Below are 20,427 nucleotides of genomic sequence, written 5' to 3'. Positions count from 1 at the left end.
CATTTCAGAGAATAATACTTTATATACAGTGAAACCTACAGTGACTCCTTACTATAATCCTTTTATTATATTAAAGAATAGATAAATGCCAGTGGCAAATCCTGCTGAAACAATGCAGTGAATAATAGCCTATAAAAATTGAAATCCTTATTTCATCATATGGTATATTCAATTATTATTACTATTACTATTATTATCTTATCTGATATTCCTGTGGCCTGTCAGATTGGAAACCAAGTTTTACTACATTTAAATCTACTGACTGAAAATAAGTGAAAGAGAGCAAACAAAATTAAAGCAGATCAAGAATTATGTGATTTAAATAACGTTCTGTTTAGCTATATTAAAAAATGTTTTATGAAAATTTATTTAAATATTTAAATAACATTCTGATTAGTTATATTCAAGAATGTTTTATGCTTTCTTAGAAAAATGAATACTAAGGTATTATTGCATTGTGACTTTTGTAAATTTTCAGACAAAGAACATAGAATCATGGACAAGGAGAACTGCTCCTCTTTGCCAGAATTCCTCCTCTTGGGAATTACCAATAACCCTGAGGTGAAAATGCTTCTGTTCACTATGTTTGTAGTTGTTTACCTCACTAATCTGCTGACAAATCTTGGAATGATCACATTGATCAGAATGGACCCCCAGCTTCACACACCAATGTACTTCTTCCTCAGCCACCTCTCTTTCTCAGACCTCTGCTATTCCACTGCAGTTGGACCAAAGATGCTGGTGGACCTTCTGTCAAAGGACACATCTATTCCCTTTCTCGGCTGTGCTATGCAGTTCTTCACTTTCTGTATATTTATAGATGCTGAGTGTGTGCTGCTGGCAGTGATGGCCTTTGATCGATATAAGGCCATCAGCAACCCCCTACTGTATTCAGTAGACATGTCCAGCAGGGTATGTTTCCAATTATTGACTGGTGTTTATGCTGTGGCATTAGCAGATGCTTTGGTACACACAACACTGACATTCCATTTATGTTTCTGTGGATCTAACAAGATTAATCATTTCTTCTGTGATATTCCTCCAGTGTTAGTACTGTCTTGTTCAGATACACAGGTCAATGTGTTAGTCATATTCACCGTTTTTGGTTTTATTGAACTGAGCACCATTTCAGGAGTCCTTGTCTCCTATTGTTACATTATCTCATCAGTCTTGAAGATCAATTCTGCTTCTGGGAGATTCAAAGCTTTTTCCACCTGCACCTCACACTTGACTACAGTTGCAATTTTCCAAGGAACTATGCTTTTCATGTATTTCCGGCCAAGTTCTTCTTATTCCCTAGATCAAGATAAAGTGACTTCCCTTTTTTATACACTAGTAATTCCCATGCTGAACCCTCTAATTTATAGTTTGAGAAACAAAGATGTGAAAGAGGCACTCCAAAGAGTAAAAAGTAAAATGTGTTTAAAATAATAGAGGTATATGCATGGCACACTTCACTGTCTTTAAAACAAATATGTGGACTGCTTTTTAGAATTTCCTCTGTGTATTTGTTATAGCTGTTAGCTTGGTGTTCTTGTGGTACTCCTAAATGTGGAAACAGGCATGTTTCTGACTCTTTTGTCTGCTTTTGGGATTCTTTTCCTCCTATTGGGTTGCCTTGTCTAGCCTCAATATGAGGGCTTTCTCATTGGGCCTTGGCAGTGGATCTAGGGGAGAATGGAGGTTGTAGGGAAGCTGGGAAGCATGGAGGAAGGAGAAATTGTGGTTGGAATGTATTGTATGAGAGAATATATTTTCAATTAAAAAATTTTTTTAAAAAGTATTTTTCATGACATACAATTGTGAAAAATGTATTTATTTCTATAGTCATTGTATTTTTAGTTCTGGAGATTAAATCTGGAGCCCTGTGTTTGTCAGTCAAGTATCCTAAAATCCTGATATATACATACATATGTGTGTACATATAACATTTGGTGCATATATGTCCCAGACATTTTTCATTTTATTTTAATCATATTAAGCTTTATTGAATGGGTAATAGCATGTTTTATGCTTTTGTGGTTTTGCATTTCCTCATAAATTTAGTACATTATTTAATGATAAGAACATGAACAGCAGGTATGACAGATATTAATTACAGAAACACTGAAATGAATCACTAGTCTGAAAATACTACTGAAATATAGATTTTAAATCAAATTTCATAAGCCAAACATACAGATGAAATATTTCTTGCTAGAACTATTACATCTCCGATGTAAGCAGGTGGATGCTGAGCAGAAGATTCTGTGAGATGATCTTCCATTAAAAATTACTTCAGTTCAAGCTAAACAAATGCCTCACCTCCACAGCTATTGGTCCACAGTTTATGAGTTTCCACTAGTTTGGTCTGGCCATCTCTTTACCTTTCTGTATCATAATCTTGATGTTCCTTGCAATCCCTTCTCTTTCTCTCATCCATTGAACTCCTGGAGCTCAGCCTAGTGTCTGGCCATTGGTCTCTGCAGCTCAGTTACTGGATGAAGGCTCTATGATTGACAGTTAGGGTATTCACCAATCTGATTGCCATAGTAGGTCAGTTTTTGACTATTGCTAGTAGTCTAAGGTGGAGTCATCCTTGTGGATTACTGGGAACTTCCCTAACACACTGTCTCTCCCTATTCCCATGATGTCTCCATTTATTATGATATCTCTTTTCTTGCTCTGCAACTCTGTCCCTGTTCCAGCTCAAACCTCCTGTTCCCTTATTTTCTCATCCCCCTGGCAGTGGAATTGGGATCCATCCCAGGTGAATGAGTAGGCGTTTTGGAGCCCAGTGCCTATGGTGGGACACCTTATACAGCCTCAGTGCAGAGGGAGATGCTTGGACATGCCTCAACTGAATGTACCGGGCTCTGCTGACACCCCATGGTAGACATTGCATTGGAGGAGGTGGGAATTGGGGATGGATTTGGAGGGAAGGCTGGGGGACAGGAGGAGGGAGGAGAGGAAAATCTCTGGTATTTTGGTATAATATTGGTATATAAAATGAATAGAAAAAATTTTAATAAATATAAATTTAAAAATTACTTCAGATCCAACAGCAATGTTTGCATTTCTTTCCCCATCAATGTTGCAAAAGTCACTGACAGAATGTACTTTAAGAAGAAATGATTTACTTATGTTTCTCATAAATGATTAAAAGAAAGACACAGAAGGTACAGAGTATTTTGTCTGTCGCAGCAAAACTCAGCAGCACTAGCCTCATGAATGACACTATCAAGGAAGAAGAAGACAGGATGGTAATTAATGATGAGTTATGGTTTGATTTTCCCTCCACCAACCATATTTACTATTGGAAAAGTAAATATGTTATAAGTAAATATTGTTCAAACAGTTATTCTTGCTGGCAAATAATTATTCAAACCCATGATACCTGACAGATATTTTAGTCAAACCACAGCAGTTTTCCTTTATTCCACGTGGGCTCACAGCCATGTCATAATCCAAAGGGCATCCAGAATATCTTCCAAGGAATCTTTAGTATTAATAGTCTCAATGACTTTCAAAATTCCAAAGTCTATTAATTGTTATCCCCTGAGAAATATAAAATAAGTTGTATATTTCAAAAACTAAAAGGTTACAGAATAAAAATTTTAAATTATAAAAGAACAGTATAGCAAGAAAAATACAAACCAAGTTAATCAAACTCTTTACCTTCATGACCTGCATCTCATCTCATTTACAAAAAACCTATGTATTCTTGATGTGTTAACTTTCAAGTCTGCATCAGACAAGAGCTTTCTCTTGAACTAGACACACTTACTGCCTGCAGAGTTCTTCAGAAGATACCCTGTATTGCTAACATCTCCAGTCAAGTTGTTTCCATACAGCTTACTTTTTCCCACTCACAACTACACAAAGAGGCTTCACAGATCCTTTCATTGGGGAATCCATCCTGCTACTTTATCTGTAATTGGAAGTTTTTGTCTGTATCCATGTCTCAACCCTTGAAAAGCCAGTTCCTGTGTATGATGTCAAGTTCTGCTGACAGGACATTCTTTGTCAGATTATTTAAAAAAAAATTACTGTCATCTCAATCTGTGGCACCATCTTTGTGAATGCAATGTTTAGTGTCCACATTTCTATCTCAATTCTGCTCTTCCACATTCTCCCTAGATCTAGCTATGTTCTGGTTGTAGCATAGTGGGGCTTTTGAAAACTGGAAACTCTTGTGCATCTCTTTCACAAAGGATTTACAAAGTTGGCAGACCACATGGTCAGGTTTGTTACCATGATGATAGCAACTCTCATTAATAATTCTCTGGAATAGTCAAATAAATTAAATCAGTCTATGTTCTAAAATGTGAATAATATCTTTCTATATTAGACAATTGGTTAGCTATTGACATTATAGAAGCTAAAGGCACTGGGACGTCAACATCTATATCTGTCTGTTTGAATTTTCCCTTCGGAAAGTATTTAAAAATGTAACAAAAATCTCTCCATTCAAGTTTAAAAGTGATATTAATATGGTTTTTAATGTGGCAATATAAATATCAAGAGAAATTTTAGATAAGATGAATTATTTTGCTCACCATTTTATTTTTTTTTCTATTCAGGCAAAATGGAAGACACATAAGACTTAGATACATAAGACTATGTAGACCACTATTTATTAATTTAAAAGCAATATAAAACATTAGATTAAAGCAGCCAAAATATCATCATAGTCATCATTATGATCACCATCACCATCAATACCCTCATCACCATCATTTGAATAGGTCTTACTCTTCATTACAGTATCAGAAGTATCTACAGAGCAGATGTTTTATAGTCAGTCAAACATAATGGCTACTGGATTAAAAAAATCTGTCTATTGCTTTTAATATGTACTTTCATTCCATATAGTTGTTTTGTTAGAGAAAATATAAGCTAATATCTAAATAACCAATATGCATGGAGATCAATTAAAATGAATGAATATGTTTATAAATAAAAGATTTCTCCATCCTTAGTAACTTATCCACAAAGGTCTTTGAGAAAACCCAAAAGAGCTGGATGCTGGTAGCACATGCATTTAATCCCAGCACTTGGGAGGCAGAGACAGGTGGATCTTTGTGAGTTTGAGGCCAGCCTGGTCTACAGAGCAAGATCCAGATCTGGCACCAAAACTGTACAGAGAAACCCTGACTCAAAAAACAAGAAAAAAAAAGCAAAAAAGAAAAGAAAACGCAAAGGTTTTGCCCTAAAATGTCCATTGCTGAAGGAAGAAAATTTCAAACACATTTGTAGTTTGGATAGTAGAGGTAATTTTATGAATAAAATAATCTGAATGCAAGGTTTTCCTAAGAAAATAGACTGAAATCATGAAGTAAGATAGTATAATAGCACTATGAAGAAAGGGTGAAAACTGAATTTAAAAAAACATTTGTGATTTTTTATTATATGTAATATTTAACTTTCAATCATTAAAAGCATGCTACTTATAATACCACACTTTAAAGATGTAGACTGTTTTTTTAAAGCACTTTCATTTTTCTTAATTGTCTCATTTTTACATCCTAACCAAAACTTCTAATCTATCCTCTCCTTTGCCTCATCCACTCTTCCTCCACTGATTCTCTGCAGATTAAGCTGGCCATCCCATGGACATTGCTATGGTAGGTATATCAAGATTCAGTGAGACCAGACACCTCCTCCCCCACCAAGGTTGAATTAGGCAACCCAGCACAAGGAATAGGTCCCAAAATCAGACAACAGAGTCAGAGACATCCCCTACTCTCACAGCTTGTCGTGCCATGTGAAGACCAAATTACACAACTGTACCATATCAGCAGAGGACCTAGGCCATCCTCACGTGGGCTCCCTGGTTGTTGGTTCAGTCTCTGTGAGCCTCTATGAGCCTGGGTTAGTTGGTTATGTGGTTTTTTCTTGTGGTGTCCTTGACACCACTGGGTCCTACAATCCATCTTCCCCCTCTTCTGCATGATTTTCTGAGGTCCACCTAAAGTTTGGCTGTGGTTCTCTGCATCTGTTTCCATCTTTTGCTGGGTCAAGCCTCTCTAATGACAGTTGGACTAGGCATCAATCTATGAGTATAACAAAATATATCATTAGGACTCATTTCATTGACTTTTTTTGCCACTCACTTTTGGCTCTAACCTAGTAACCTAGATCTCTGGGACCATGCTACAACTCACAGACCCAGAGAAGCTAAGTAACACGAGGGCTCAAGGTTTGTGTGTGTGTGTGTGTGTGTGTGTGTGTGTGTGTGTGTGTGTGTGTGTATGTTTTTTTTGGGGGGGGGAGTGGAATGCATGAAGCTCACCATGAAAGGGAAATAGAGTGAACATTGCCAGGAGACTGGGAGAGGGACTTGGAGGGAGAATGGGGATGGAAACAGCAGTAATCAGGTATGGGGAGGATGGAGGGAAAGAGTATTAAAAGAGACAACTGCTATCTGGGGGTATCTCTTGGATGAGCTAGAAACCTAGAGCAATGGAAAATCCAGGAATACATGAGGGTGACCCTATCCAAGACTCCTAGCAATAGGGAATCTATTTTCTGTATCCAGTTAAGACTTCCAGTGGAGGGTCCAGGACATCAACACAGCTACATACCCTTTGACCTACAATCTGTCCTGCCTATAAGATGTGCTAGGGTAAATATGGCACAGGAAGTTTCTGAGTGACCAGTGGATTACTGGCACAGTTGGAGACTCACATCCTGAGAGGGAACTCCCCACTGAGGTCCAAGATCCAGAACCCGGATAACGCACAGACCTATGGTAGAATTAAAACACTTTCTTGATGAACATTACAAAAATAAAACCAACACTGTGTATCTACAAAGTCGATGCCTGATATTATTTAACAGAATAATTGTAATTACCCATTACCATTACAGGACTCTGTGGAAATTGTTGTGACAACAGAGAAGTAGATAAATTCAGTCAGAGCAGAGAAATCACACATAAATAATACATAAAGTGTTAAAGAATCTGATCGAATAATTGAAATGAGGGTGGATGCTGAGGAGGTGAGAGTACATTCAGACAATGATGAAAAAACAGCTTGAAATACCAACATTTTTATAAGTCCGAGATGGAGGAGATTGTTTAAAAGATGGAAGAATCAGGATGACGCCTGGATGGTGTGGAAGTCATTGAACACAGAGAAATTTCAGTTTGTTTCAATTTCACTCTGAGGCCCAACCAGTGTCTATCCCTCCTCAACAGTCAAGTGTGAAGTGTGAAGATGGCAGCCAGGGATGCCGTTGTTGAGTATTCCCAGGAAAATACTGAGCCAGGAAGCTAATTAAGTACTACATTAGAATAAAGCAAAGTAGGAAGGTGTGGCCTCAAGAGAATTATGTCCCAACAGTCCCAGTTGAAATTAAATGTGATCAGACTGTATGTTTTGGCATTGCAAGGAAAGCCAGGAAAACTCCCTAGGCTCAGGTAGGTTTATGGATGTCTACTTGCAAAAGTAGAAGACAAGTAACATTGGAATTTTTTTGAACAATGAGTAATACAGTTGAAGAAAGTCTTATGGAACTACACAAATCCTGCCATTTTATGATCAGAGGCATATTTTTGTTAGATAATTTTGAATTTGAGTGCCATTTACTTGTAAGAGATTCATAAAAATATATACTACTTTTACATCTGTTAAGACACAAATACACATATGTACATATATATATATATATATATATATGTATTTTATTAATAGACAATTTCCTTTTAAAAGCTATGCACCCATGATATTATGGGGGAACTTATTAATTTCTTCTAATTTCATTAAAAAGTCATAGAATTTTCACATTCTTAATAGCAACATGTAACAGCTAAAATCTGTATATAACACCAACCACAATATTTTGGGAAAATACAACACAATCCACATTTGCCATTCCATGCAACAACAAAGAACACCTTATAATGTGAACATAAAAATTCAGTTGTTAAGCTTGTGAGAAGTCCATGTACCAGACCTTTTTCCTGGTCTCAGATTCAGAGAAATGGAAAGTCAGTTTGTCAGCCAAAAGATGAGCATTCACACTGGTTGCAATCAGTTGTTTCCAATTTCTTCAGTTAGTGCTACTTTCTTTACCTTCTGCTTTAGTTAGTGCTACTTTCTTTCCTTTGTTAGGGAAGCAGTTTCACAACAAATATTCAGCACCCAGTTAAAGTCAAGTATTTTGGAGTTTGAATTTTCCCTGGAAAGGGAAAGATGTCTGGTAAGACAATTTGTCAAGAAGTAGGGCAGCTTTCATTCCAAAATAAAATAAATGTTCAATATTAGTCTGAATGTTAGTTAGCACAAATGCATTGCTGTCTTCATTTTAAATGGTGGCAGACTTATTACTTAGTTTGGGCTGTTTCTCCATTGCTACCTCTACAGGAGTGAATGTACTTTTATATTCATACCAGGTCACTCAAACAATAAGAGTGAATTATCAAATGTCATTCAACTTATACCAGTTATCAGTGTGTTTGTAACTTGTATGTATGTTTATATATGTGCACCCATGTAGCACTAATCTTAAAAGGTCTTATTAAATAAAAACAAACCCAGAGCCAGGTATGGGGGTGAATGCTAGAAGATCAGAGAAGCAGCACAAACCACAGCTAACCTCACTTCACCAGTTCCCCAGCTGATTTTGTTTCCTCAAACTGGAAGCCTCTGAGTCTTCATCCAAATTGATCTCAGCTGAAGTACTGATAAAAGCCTAAAGCTTAATTACCCTAGTCCCTGGTCCTCATGACTTATATACTTTTCTGCTTCCTGCCATCATTTCCTGAGATTAAAGTTTTGTGTTACCATGCCTGGCAGTTTCCAGTGTGGCCTTGAAATAACAGAGATCCATTTGGATCTCTGCCTCCCAAGTGCTAGGATTAAAGGTATGTGTGTACCACCATTTTCTGGCCTCTATGTCTGTCTAGTGGCTGTTCTGTTCGCTGACCCTAGATAAGTTTATACACAATATATCAGGGGACCCAATATCACCACAATTCCTCTTTTTTTGTCTAAGATAATAAAAGAAGTTTATAACTATATCCAATTAGCATATACAATAAATACAGTCAATAATTACATTAACTATGTCTAGTCCATTAACACTTGACAGATTCAGACAAAAAGCTCGATTTTATGTATTAACAATGTCCAGTCCATTAACATTTGACAAATTCAGCCAAAAATAAATCATTATTTATCCTATTTTTGGTGAGTTAAATACAAAATTTGTATATAATATACAAAAATCCAATTAAATGTAAAGATTTAAAACAACTAGTTCCTTTTTAAAAGTATATTCAATAATCTACTTTTTTGTAATATCCATATTCTCTCTTTTTTCTTTTCTGAGTAGATTCAAAAATATACCTTTTATCCTATCGTTTCTATATCTTTTCTTTTTAGAGTAGATTCAATAATCTACTTTTTAATTCTAATATATATATATATATATACATATATATAATAGAATTTTTTTTCAGAGTAGATTCAATGATCTTCCTCATATCTATATTCTCTTTTTTTTCTTTTTCTTTTTTTAAACAAAAACCCCAAATCTAATCTTCTTGTTTAGCATTTTTTCCTGACCATTAACAATTAACAAATTGTGACCAACCATCATAAATAATAACAATACCCATAACTCATTAAACAACCAAAAACCATCCACCCCACCTCTTGGGAATGTGGGCGTCATGTTCTTAAAATTACTTCCTGCTGTCTAAAGGTGAAGGCATCTTCAGGGAACCCTGAAAAGAAAATTTGGGGTTAAGTGTCAAATCCTGGGAGAGTTAGCTGTATTATTTTTCCAGTCTCTGCATAATAGGAAAGTGTAGAGCTTGTCTCAAGTCCTTGCCCAAGTAGTCTGTGAATCTGGATCATCTTAGCTAGCCATATCAAAATTGTCCTGAGTAGTTTGTAGTCCAAAGCAGATCTTTGGGTGGTATTAATCATCATGGTCTATATGGAATCATCACTGTGGGAATCCAACATCCTTTCGAAGATTTCAAAGTTGCTGTTAGGCATGGTCATGGTTCCCTGCAGAGTTTTCTTTTTTCCTTTTGTATTTAAATATATTTATTTATTAAATAATTTGCATTTTACATATCAACCCCAGTTCCCCCTCCCTTCCCTTCTCCTGCCTCTTCACCTCCCTCCCACTCTACCCCCATCCACTCCTCAGAGTAGGTAAGGCCTCTCCTATGGTAGTCAACAAAGTCTGGCATTCCAAGTTGAAGGGGAGCCTGTCCCCTCCCCATTGTGTCAAGGCTGAGCAAGGCATCCCACCACAGGGAATGGGTTCCAAAAAGTCAGTTCACGCACCTGGGATAAGTCCTGGTCCTGCTGCCAGGGACCCTACAAACAGATCAAGCCACACAACTGTCACCCACATTCAGCGGGCCTAGTTCAGTCCCATGCAGGTTCCCAAGCTGTCAGTCCAGAGTCAGTGAGCTCCAACTAGCACCAGTCAGCTGTCTCTGTGGCTTTCCCCATCATGATCTTGACCCCCTCTTCTTCTTTCTTTCTTTCTTTTTTTTTTTTTGAATGCTGAATGCCATTTATTGAAAGAGAGATGAGGTCTTATTGCACAATGGGAGAACCCTGTAGGACAGAAGTTCACTTCTGATTTTTTTTTTTTTTTTTTTTTTTTTTTTTTTTTTTTTTTTTTTTTTTTTTTTTTTTTGAGCTGAGGCTCGAACCCTGGGCCTTCTGCTTGTTAGGCAAGCGCTCTACCATTGAGCTAAATCCCCACCCCTGTTCCTGATGTTTTACAATCTTGCATCTAAGCTGTTAACCCTCCCATATGTTGGATACACAGACAAAGAGCTTCCCTTAAGCATTCAGGAGGATGGAATCTTGCAGGGAATTAGCACAGGGATTATATCAAGGTCAAGGTTGGCAAGCAAGGTAACAGTTACCCAAAACGGGGGTGGGGGGTGGGGGACAGTGACCTATAGGTCCCCCCTCTCCCTTCTTTTCTTTTCTGTTCTTTCTTTCTTTCTTTTCTTCTCTCTCTCTCTGTCTCTTTCTTTCTTTTCTTTCTCTCTCTGTCTCTTTCTTTCTTTCTTTCTTTCTTTCTTTCTTTCTTTCTTTCTTTCTTTCTTTCTTTCTTTCTTTGTGCCTCCTCTGTGGTTTGTAGAAATCACAGTCTGATAAATGTCTGTCTCTCAGAACCATGAACATTCTTCCCTAGAAGAGAATATCTTTACAGTGTTTTCTCCCGAACATTTGCCTTGAAAAATTTCTCCAAACTGACCTTTGCCAATGCTTTCTTGTAACATGATGGTCCTGGCAATTGTTCTCTGCACAAGCAGCAGTAAACCTCAGAAAGCAGCATTGCTGCAGTCATCAACAAAATGAGAAGCAGCCATCAACTCAGAGTAGCAGCTGATGCCTCCATGGTCCCAGTGCCACTGTTTGTGGCTCGGCTCTGGCTGCAGCTTCTCCTTAGCAAGCCTCCCAGGCTGGCCTCAAACTTGGGATCCTCCTGCCTCTGTCTCCAGCAAGTCATACCTGTGTGCACCACCACAACCAGCGACATGCAGCATACATACCCACGTGTATGTATGCTCCTATGTATGAATGTGTACCTCCAAGGTTGTCAGAAGTGAGCATTAGATCCTCTGAAACTTGAGTTACAAGTAGTTGTTAGTCACCCAATATGGGTGCTGGGAACCAAACTTCAGTTCTACACAAGAATAGTAACTGATCTTAACAGATGAGATCTCTTCAACCTACAGTAAACATTTTTTGTAACTATGACAAAATATCTGGCATGAACCATTCAGATTCCTGGGCTAGGTCTTTTGAGGCACAACTGGCATGATGGAGCTGTCCCAGACAATTAACAGCTGACTGGAAACAATGTGAAGACAGGAAGATGCCAAAGCAGGAACTGCTTCACATAGAAACATTAATGAATTGCTCTAATCTGACCTTACCTCCTAGACCATCCACAATCTACTAACAGTCTATCCATTGGTGAAATCAGCAGTGGATTAAGCACATAATTAGGCCAAGGACTTCATGACTGTGTTTCCTCTGGCAACAGAGATGTGTTTCACTAATCTCTCACTCCTAATAAACTGTGTATGTATCACTGAAGAAAACATCCCAGACAAAGTCGTTTTCATGGTTTTATTCTAAGGTATAACACAAAAGAAGCTTGCAATCCCAGGGAACTCCCACCTAACTCTGCACCAGTTGATAGGCAGCAGGGAAAAATCCTGCAGGAAGCCCGCCCCCACACACCCCAAAACCCCCCTTCAGACCCTGCATTATAAAAGTTCCACACCCTGCCCAAACACCCATCTGCCTGTGACCACATTAACTTCCTGAGACACAGAAACTAAACTGCCAGCTCTCAGTGGACCAAGAGCCTTAATTAGACCAAGAGTAACTTCCTGACACAGGGAATCTGCCAGCCCTCATTGGACCAAGAGTGGCTTTCTGAGACATAGAATCTGTCAGCTCTGACTGGACCAAGAGCCCATATAAGGCCAAGAGTGGCTCTGTGAGTCACAGAATCAGCTAGCTTGGGTTGGGCCAAGAGCAGCTCCCTGAGATACAGAATCTGCCAGCTCCAATTACGCAAGGAGTTAGATTGGACCCAGAGGGGCCCCCTAAGACACAGACACAACAAACACAGAGTGAACCAATAACAACTGGCTTAGACCCAGGAACCTCATATACCTATTAGATGTAAGATAGGTGGACATCAATGCAAAAATACATACAACAACAGAAAGAGCAATATGGCATCCTCAGAACCTAGCCCTCCTAAACATCACAATGTAGAGGAAGCAGAAGAAAGTGGCCTTAAAAACATCTCCATAAATATGTTAGAGACCTTTCAAGAAAAAAATTAAAATTCCCTTAACGAAATTGAGGAAATTACAAACAAAAATTGGAAGAAATCAATAAAGAAATTGTGAAAAAGACAAATAAAAAATGGAAGAAATCAGTAATTCCCTTAAAGAAAGCCAAGAAAACCATGAAAAAGCAATTAAACATGTAATGGAAACAGTTCAAGACCTGAAAAGAGAAATAGAAACAATGAAGAATACAAACAGAGGGAATGCTGAAAATAGAAAATATGAGTAAACAAACAGTAAACACAGATGCAAGCATAACCAATAGAATACAAGAGATGGAAGAGAGGATCTCTGGTGTAGAGGATACAATAGAGGAAATAGATTCATCAATCAAAGAAAATACCAAAGCTAAAATAGTCATAACACAAAATGTTCAGGAAGTCTGGGACACAATGAAAAGGCCAAACCTAAGAATAATAGGGATAGAAGAGGAAGAAGAAGAAGAAGAAGAAGAAGAAGAAGAAGAAGAAGAAGATCAACTCAAAGACACAGAAAATATACTCAACAAGATCCTAGAAGAAAACTTTCCCAACTTAAAGAAGAAAATGTCTATGAAGATACAAGAAGCCTATAGAATACCAAACAGACTAGAAGCCCCCACAAAAATGTCCCCTCACCACATAATGATTAGACAACTAAACACACAGAATAAATAAAGTATAATAAGAGCAGCAACAGAAAAAGGCCAAGTGACTTATAAAGGCAAACCCATCAGAATAACATCTGACTTCTCAATGGAGAATTTGAAAGCCAGAAAGACCTGGACAGATGTAATGCAGACACTAAGAGACCATGGATCCCAGCCTAGACTAATATACCCAGCAAAACTTTCAATGATCATTGTTTAGGTATTTAATGTTTGTATATATGGTATATAGAGTTATTGTACTTTTGTATATAGTTTTTCTTATATTAGTTATAACTTTTTCCTTTTTTTCTTTTAATTAAAATAAAAAAGGGGAAATATAGTGATATTTTATTTGTATTGAAATGTGATTTTATTTGTATGTCAATAAAGTTGCCTTGAGGTCAGAGCAAGCCAGAGCAGAAGCTGAGCAGTAGTGGTGCATGCCTTTAATCCCAGCACTTGGGAGGCAGAGCTAGGCGGATCTCTGTGTGTTCAAGGACACAGCCAGCATGGCAGATACAAGCCTTTAATCTCAATACCAACCATAGAAGACCTGGAGGTCTGTACAAACAGGCAGTGACGAGGAGGTCATGTGGCTGGGTTTACAACCAATGAGAGAGGAGAACAGAAAGTTTTTAAATAGACAGGACGCAGAGAAGTAGGTCTCTTGCAGAGAGGAAGAACCGCAGAAGCAGTGAAGGGAAAGGTTTTCCACTCTTGCTCTGACCTCGTGGTTTTTAACTCTGCAATCGGTTCTGTGTTTCTTATTTAATAAGCCAGATACATCTACACAACACATTCCAAGACAAAACCAGATTTATCCACAACTCAGCCCCACAGAAAGCACTAGAAGGAAAATTCCAACCTAAGGAAGTCAGATACACCTACAAAAATACAGGCAACAGATAACCCCACAGCAGTAAATCCCAAAGAAGAGAAATATACACTACCACCAAAAGAAAATAGGAATGAACAATCACTGGTCATTAATATCCCTTAATATCAATGGACTTAATTCACCTATGAAAAGACACAGAATTACAGAATGGATACAAAATCAGGACCCATCTTTCTGCTGCATACAAGAAACACACCTCAACTTCAAGTGGGTGGGTTTTTTTTTTTTGAGCTGAGGATTGAACCCAGGGCCATGTACTTGCTGGGCAAGCTCTCTACCATTGAGCTAAATCCCTGGCCCTCACCTCAACTTCAAAGGTAGATACTCCTGCAGAATAAAAGGCTGGGAAAAGTCTTTCCAATCAAATCCTCTTAAGAATCAAGCTGGTGTAGTTCTCCTAATAGCCAACATAATAGACTCCAAACTAAAATCAATCAAAAGAGATTGAGAAGGACATTACATACTCATCACAGGAAGGATCTACCAAGATTAAGCTTTACTTCTGTCAAAAATACAAGGGCAGTGCCACATATGTAAAGGATACATTACTAAAGCTTAATTCATACATAAATCCCCACACATTAATAGTGGGAGACTTCAACACCCCACTCTCAGCACTGGACAGATCTGCCAGATTGAAACTTAACAGAGAAATAAGGAACTTAACTGAAATTGTGACTCAAATGAACTTAATATCTACAGAACATTCCACCCTAACAAAAAAGAATATACCTTCTTCTCAGCACCCTATGCAACCTTCTCTAAAATTGAACACATACTTGGTCACAAAACAAATCTCAATAGATACAAAAAAAAATTGGAATAACCTTTTTTATTCTATCAGACCACCATGGAATAAAATTAGATTTCAACAACAACAAAAATTACAGAAAGCGTACAATCTCATGGAAACTGAATTATCCTCAACTGAATCACCAATGGGTCAAGGAAGAAATAAAAAAGAAAGAAAGAAAAAAAAAGTGATTTCTCTAAAATCAGGAACAAGGCAAGGCTGTCCACTCTTCCCATATTTATTCAATATAGTACCTTAAGTTCTAGCCAGAGAAATAAGACAACAGAATGAGATCAAGAGGATACAAATTGGAAAGGAAGAAGTTAAACTTTCACAATTTCCAGATGATATGAGAATATACATAAGTGACCCCAAAAATTTGACTGAGGAACTCATATAGCTGATAAACACCATAAACACCATCAGAAATGTGGCAGGACACAAGATTAACTCAAAAAATCAGTGGCCCTACTATATACAAATGATAAGCAGGCTGAGTAAGAAATCAGATAAACATCACCCTTTACAACAGCAACAAATAATGTTAAATACCTTGGGATATTTTTAATTAAGCAAATGAAGGACCTGTATGACAAGAAATTTAAGTCTATGAAGAAAGAAATGGAAAAAGATATCAGAAAATGGAAAGATCTTCCATGCTCATGGATAGATACAATTAACACAGTAAAAATGGCAATCTTGCTAAAAGCAATCTATAGATTCAATGCAATCACCAGCCATATCCCAGCACATTTCTTCACAGACCTGGAAAGAACAATTCTCAAATTCATATGGATAAACAAAAAACTCAGGATAGCCAAAAGAATCCTGTACAATAAAACAACTTTTGGAGTCATCACTATCTCTGACTCTAAGCTCTACTATAGAGCTACAGTAATAAAAACAGCTTGGTCCTAGCATAAAAACAATGTGGACCAATAGAATTGAAATGAGAAATGAAGAACCTGACATTAGTCCACACACATAGGAACACCTAATTTTTGACAAAGAGGCCAAAAATGTACAATGGAAAAAAATGTATCTTCAACAAATGGTGCTGCCATAACTGGATGTCAGCATGTAGAAAGTTGCAAATACATCCATATCTGTCACCATGCAAAAAACTTAAGTCCAAGTGGATCAAAGACCTCAACATAAATCCAGTTACTCTGAACCTGATAGAAGAGAAAGTAGGAAGTACTCTTGAATGCATTGGCACAGGAGATCACTTCCTAAACACAACACCAGTAGCACAGACACTGAAAGAAACAATTAATTAATAAATGGGACCTCTTGAAACTGAGAAGCTTTTGTAGGGCCAAGTACATGGACAGCCTACAGAATGGGAAAAGATCTTCACTAACCCCCATCTGACAGAGAGTTGATCTCCAGAATACATAAGGAGCTCAAGAAACTAAATATCAAAATACCTAACAGTTCAATTAAAAAAATGGGCTACAGAGCTAAAGAGAGAATTCTGAACAGAAGAATCACAAATGGCTGAAAGACATTTGAAAAATTGCTCAACATCCTTAGTTATCAGGGAAATGCAAATAAAAAAAGACTCAGATACCATCTTACACCTTTCAGAATGGCTATGATCTAAAACACTAAAGACAGTCTATGTTGGAGAGGATGTGGAGTAAGGGGAACACTCCTACATTGTTGGTGGACATGTAAACTTGTACAACCACTTTGGAAATCAGTATAGTGGTTTATCAGAAAAGTGGGAATCAATTTTCCTCAAGACCCAGTTATACTACTCTTGGGCATATACCCAAGGAATGCTCAATCATACCACAAGGGCACATGCTCATCTATGTTCATAGCAGCATTATATGCAATAGCTCAAATGTGGAAACAACCTAGATGCCCCTCAACTGAAGAATGGAAAAGAAAACATGGTACATATACACAATGGAGTACTACTTAGCAGAGAAAAACAATAACAATATGAGGTTTGTAGGCAAATGGATAGGAACTAGAAAATATCATCCTGAGTGAGGTAACCCAAACACAGAAAGACAAAAATGGTATGTACTCATTCATAAGCAGATACTAGATATAAAGCAAAGGATAACAATACTGCAACCCACAGCTCTAGGGAGTTTAGCTAGTAAGGAGGACCCTAGGAAAGACACATGGATTGCCCAGTGATGGAGAAAAGAATGAGATCTACATGAACAAACTGGGGCTGAGGGGAGTGGTAATGGAGGACAAGTGATGAAGGAATGAGAGTTTAGGGGAGTGAGAAGTTCGAGCTGAAATGGAAAGAGTGGGAGAAAAAGGAGAAAGATACCATGGTAAATGAAGGCACCATGGGAATAGGGAGAAGCAGAGTGCTAGGGAGATTCCCAGGAATCCACAAAATGACTCCACCATAGACTATAGGTAATGGTCAAGAGGGTGCCTGCACTGACCTACTCTGGTGATCAGATGGGCAAAAACTCACTGTCATCATAGAACCCTCATCCAGTGACTGATTGAAGCAGATGCAGAGATCCATGGCTGGATCCCAGCCAGAGCTCCAGGAGTCCAATCAACAAGAGAGAGGAGGGATTCTATGAGCAAGAGACATCAAGACCATGATTGGAAAAATACAGAGACAACTAGTCAAACTAGGGCAAACACATGAACTGTGGACTAATAGCTGAGGAGCCCCCATGGTACTGGACTATGTCCTCTGGATAAGCGAGACAGTTATTTAGCTTGAACTGTTTAGGGGGCCCCCATACAGTGGGATGGGGACCTATCCTTAGTGCATAAGCCTACTTTTTGGAACCTAGTGCCTATGCCAAGACACTTTGCTCAGCCTTGGTGCAGGGAGGAGGCACTTGGACCTGCCTCAACTGAATGAACCAGGCTCTGCTTTGTCTCCATTGGAGATCTTACCTTGGAGGAAGTGAGAGTGGTGGGTGGGTTGGTGGGGAAGTCTGGGCAGTGGGAGGAGGGAGGACAGGGGAATCTTTGGTTGATGTGTAAAATCAATAGAAAATCTCTAATTAAAAAGAATAATAATAAGAAGCATATATCACTATTCTTTTCCTCAAAAAGCATTTGTGGTATTGTTCTTGAATATAAATTTGAGAAAACTCTGAAATCACCTGGAATATTTATACATACATCCTGAATTATCATTATCTGTAGTATTTTATTTTGTGAACTAGTTGTCCATATTTCTTGGATTTTAGTAAAATATGAAATAAACATAGTAACACAAAAAGTCTGTCTGTCTACAAATGATTAACACATTATAATATATCACTTTTATAAAATAAAATAATTATTTGTGCTTCGTTCTGGCCATATTTGCCTTTGCTTAGTGTCCAGGGAAATATTTCTTTGTGAAGAATGAAAACTCACACATAATTCACTTTTATATATTTCTAAGATTATGTGGAACACTAGGGGTTTTACTTAAGTAAAAAAAAAATCACTAAACTATTTTGTCATATTAGTGAAAATAACATCATCTTCATTATGATTAATATTGGATGCCTCATTTTCTTCATTACATTGCATTCAGAAATTTCTAGAGAGCAAGTCCATTAGTGTATGTTAAAACATATGCCAACAGGATTCTTGAAACTTTTTGTTACTTTTTACATCATAGTTTCTTTCTATATATCATGGTAGTTTAGGAAGTATAATTAATATTTAATGAGCAATATGTATGGATATGTTATACATATGTATATAAATATAGTTAAATTTAAATTCATTATACTTGATAACATAACCACACTGGTCTACAATTAAATTCATAATTTGTGTTCTCAAAAGACCAATACCAAATCAAAGAAAATTCAAAACACACAATTTTAGAGTGGAGTGTATTGCTTTTTAATTAAAGCATTTACCTATTGCATATTCTAAAATATAAATTCTTCTGGTTAGCTCTCTCTTTCTGCCTCCTACTTGCAGATAAGCATGTAGACTCTCAGCTACTGTTCCAGCGCCACACCTGCCTGCTGCCATGCTCCCTGCCATAATGGTCATAGAGTTTAAACGTCTGGAACTGTAAGCCCAATAAACTCTTTCTTTATAATATATATATTCTTCATAGTGCACTTGAACAATATGCATCAAAATTTTACATTCATGTTCATGTCTACTCTTTTGAACACTAACTAAATGACCTGGAAGTGTTTAACAGTGCTCTTTTATGATTCCTCATGATTTTAGTAATCCTCAAACACATCACTGTGGTAAGGTTCCTGGGAATGGGTGTTGGATGGTGGACTATAGGAGAGATCACAAAAGTACTGCAGATGCTGTAAATGTTGCTTGGACATTAAATAATTGAAATAAGAATGGTTGTTGTGGATATGAGGGTACATTTAGACAACAATGAAAAATACCTGACACTGCCTGTGAACCTAAGAACCTTTAAATTGGATAGAACATGGCCTTAGGGAGAAACCAAATAGTATTGTTCTTCCAAAGGACCATAGCAATAAAATGACTTTTTAAATAAATAATTTTATTTTTTAAATAATTTAATTTTATGTATCAGCCACAGATTCCCCTGTCCTCCCTCCTACTACCCTCCAGCCTTCTCCCCCATAACTCACCGCCCCCATTCCCACCTCCTCCAAGGCAATGTTTCCCATGGGGAGTCTACCTATCATGGTATATTCAGTTGAGGAAGGTCTAGTCCTCTCCTCCCTACACCAAGGCTGAATAAAATGACTCTTAATGACATTTGTTATATCTGTATATCAGTGCCTCCCTCAGGCATCATTGGAGAAGTTTCCTCTTAGAGTGGATGGGAACTAAAACAGATACACACTATAGGACAATGTTTAGAGAGTGGGAGATTTTGGAAAAACTCTGTCCTAAATGGGATATCTTTATGAAATTTCTCCCCTCAGAAGCTCAGGAACCTCTGCAGAAGAGGAGGCAGAAAGAGTGTAGAACTACAGGGAGAGATGACTATAAGGAAACAGTCTTCTAGACACAAAATGACTGATACACATCTAAACCCACAGATACTGGCCCTTCACAGGTTCAAAGCAGATGGTTTCCAAACACCGACAGGAGGAAATAGACATGGGCTTCTACCCCTCACCAAGAAGCTATCTGTAATTGACACCTGCTTGCAAAGAAAAAAAAAATAGGTTTCTCTAATGGATTCTCACTGGTTTTGTTACATACACTTAAGAGCTGGCCCCATTATCAGCAGTACATGGACAAAATAACATGAATTCAATGATATTTTTGAAGGCCTTTTGTCTCATACTGGTTGATTTGACTTTTCTTGAGGT

General features: G+C 37.6%; 1 protein-coding gene across 1 annotated transcript; it reads left to right on the top strand.

The window, feature by feature from the left end:
- The first annotated feature begins 495 nt into the window (after positions 1-495).
- Positions 496-1,431, top strand: LOC118582785 (olfactory receptor 5W2-like). Its single transcript, XM_036185887.1, has one exon. It carries the CDS (start codon positions 496-498, stop codon positions 1,429-1,431), a length of 936 nt encoding a protein of 311 aa, XP_036041780.1.
- Positions 1,432-20,427: the final 18,996 nt, after the last annotated feature.

This window comes from Onychomys torridus, chromosome 4 (assembly GCF_903995425.1).
Source record: "Onychomys torridus chromosome 4, mOncTor1.1, whole genome shotgun sequence".
Classification (NCBI taxonomy): domain Eukaryota; kingdom Metazoa; phylum Chordata; class Mammalia; order Rodentia; family Cricetidae; genus Onychomys; species Onychomys torridus.
This window is presented reverse-complemented; position numbering and strand designations above follow the sequence as displayed.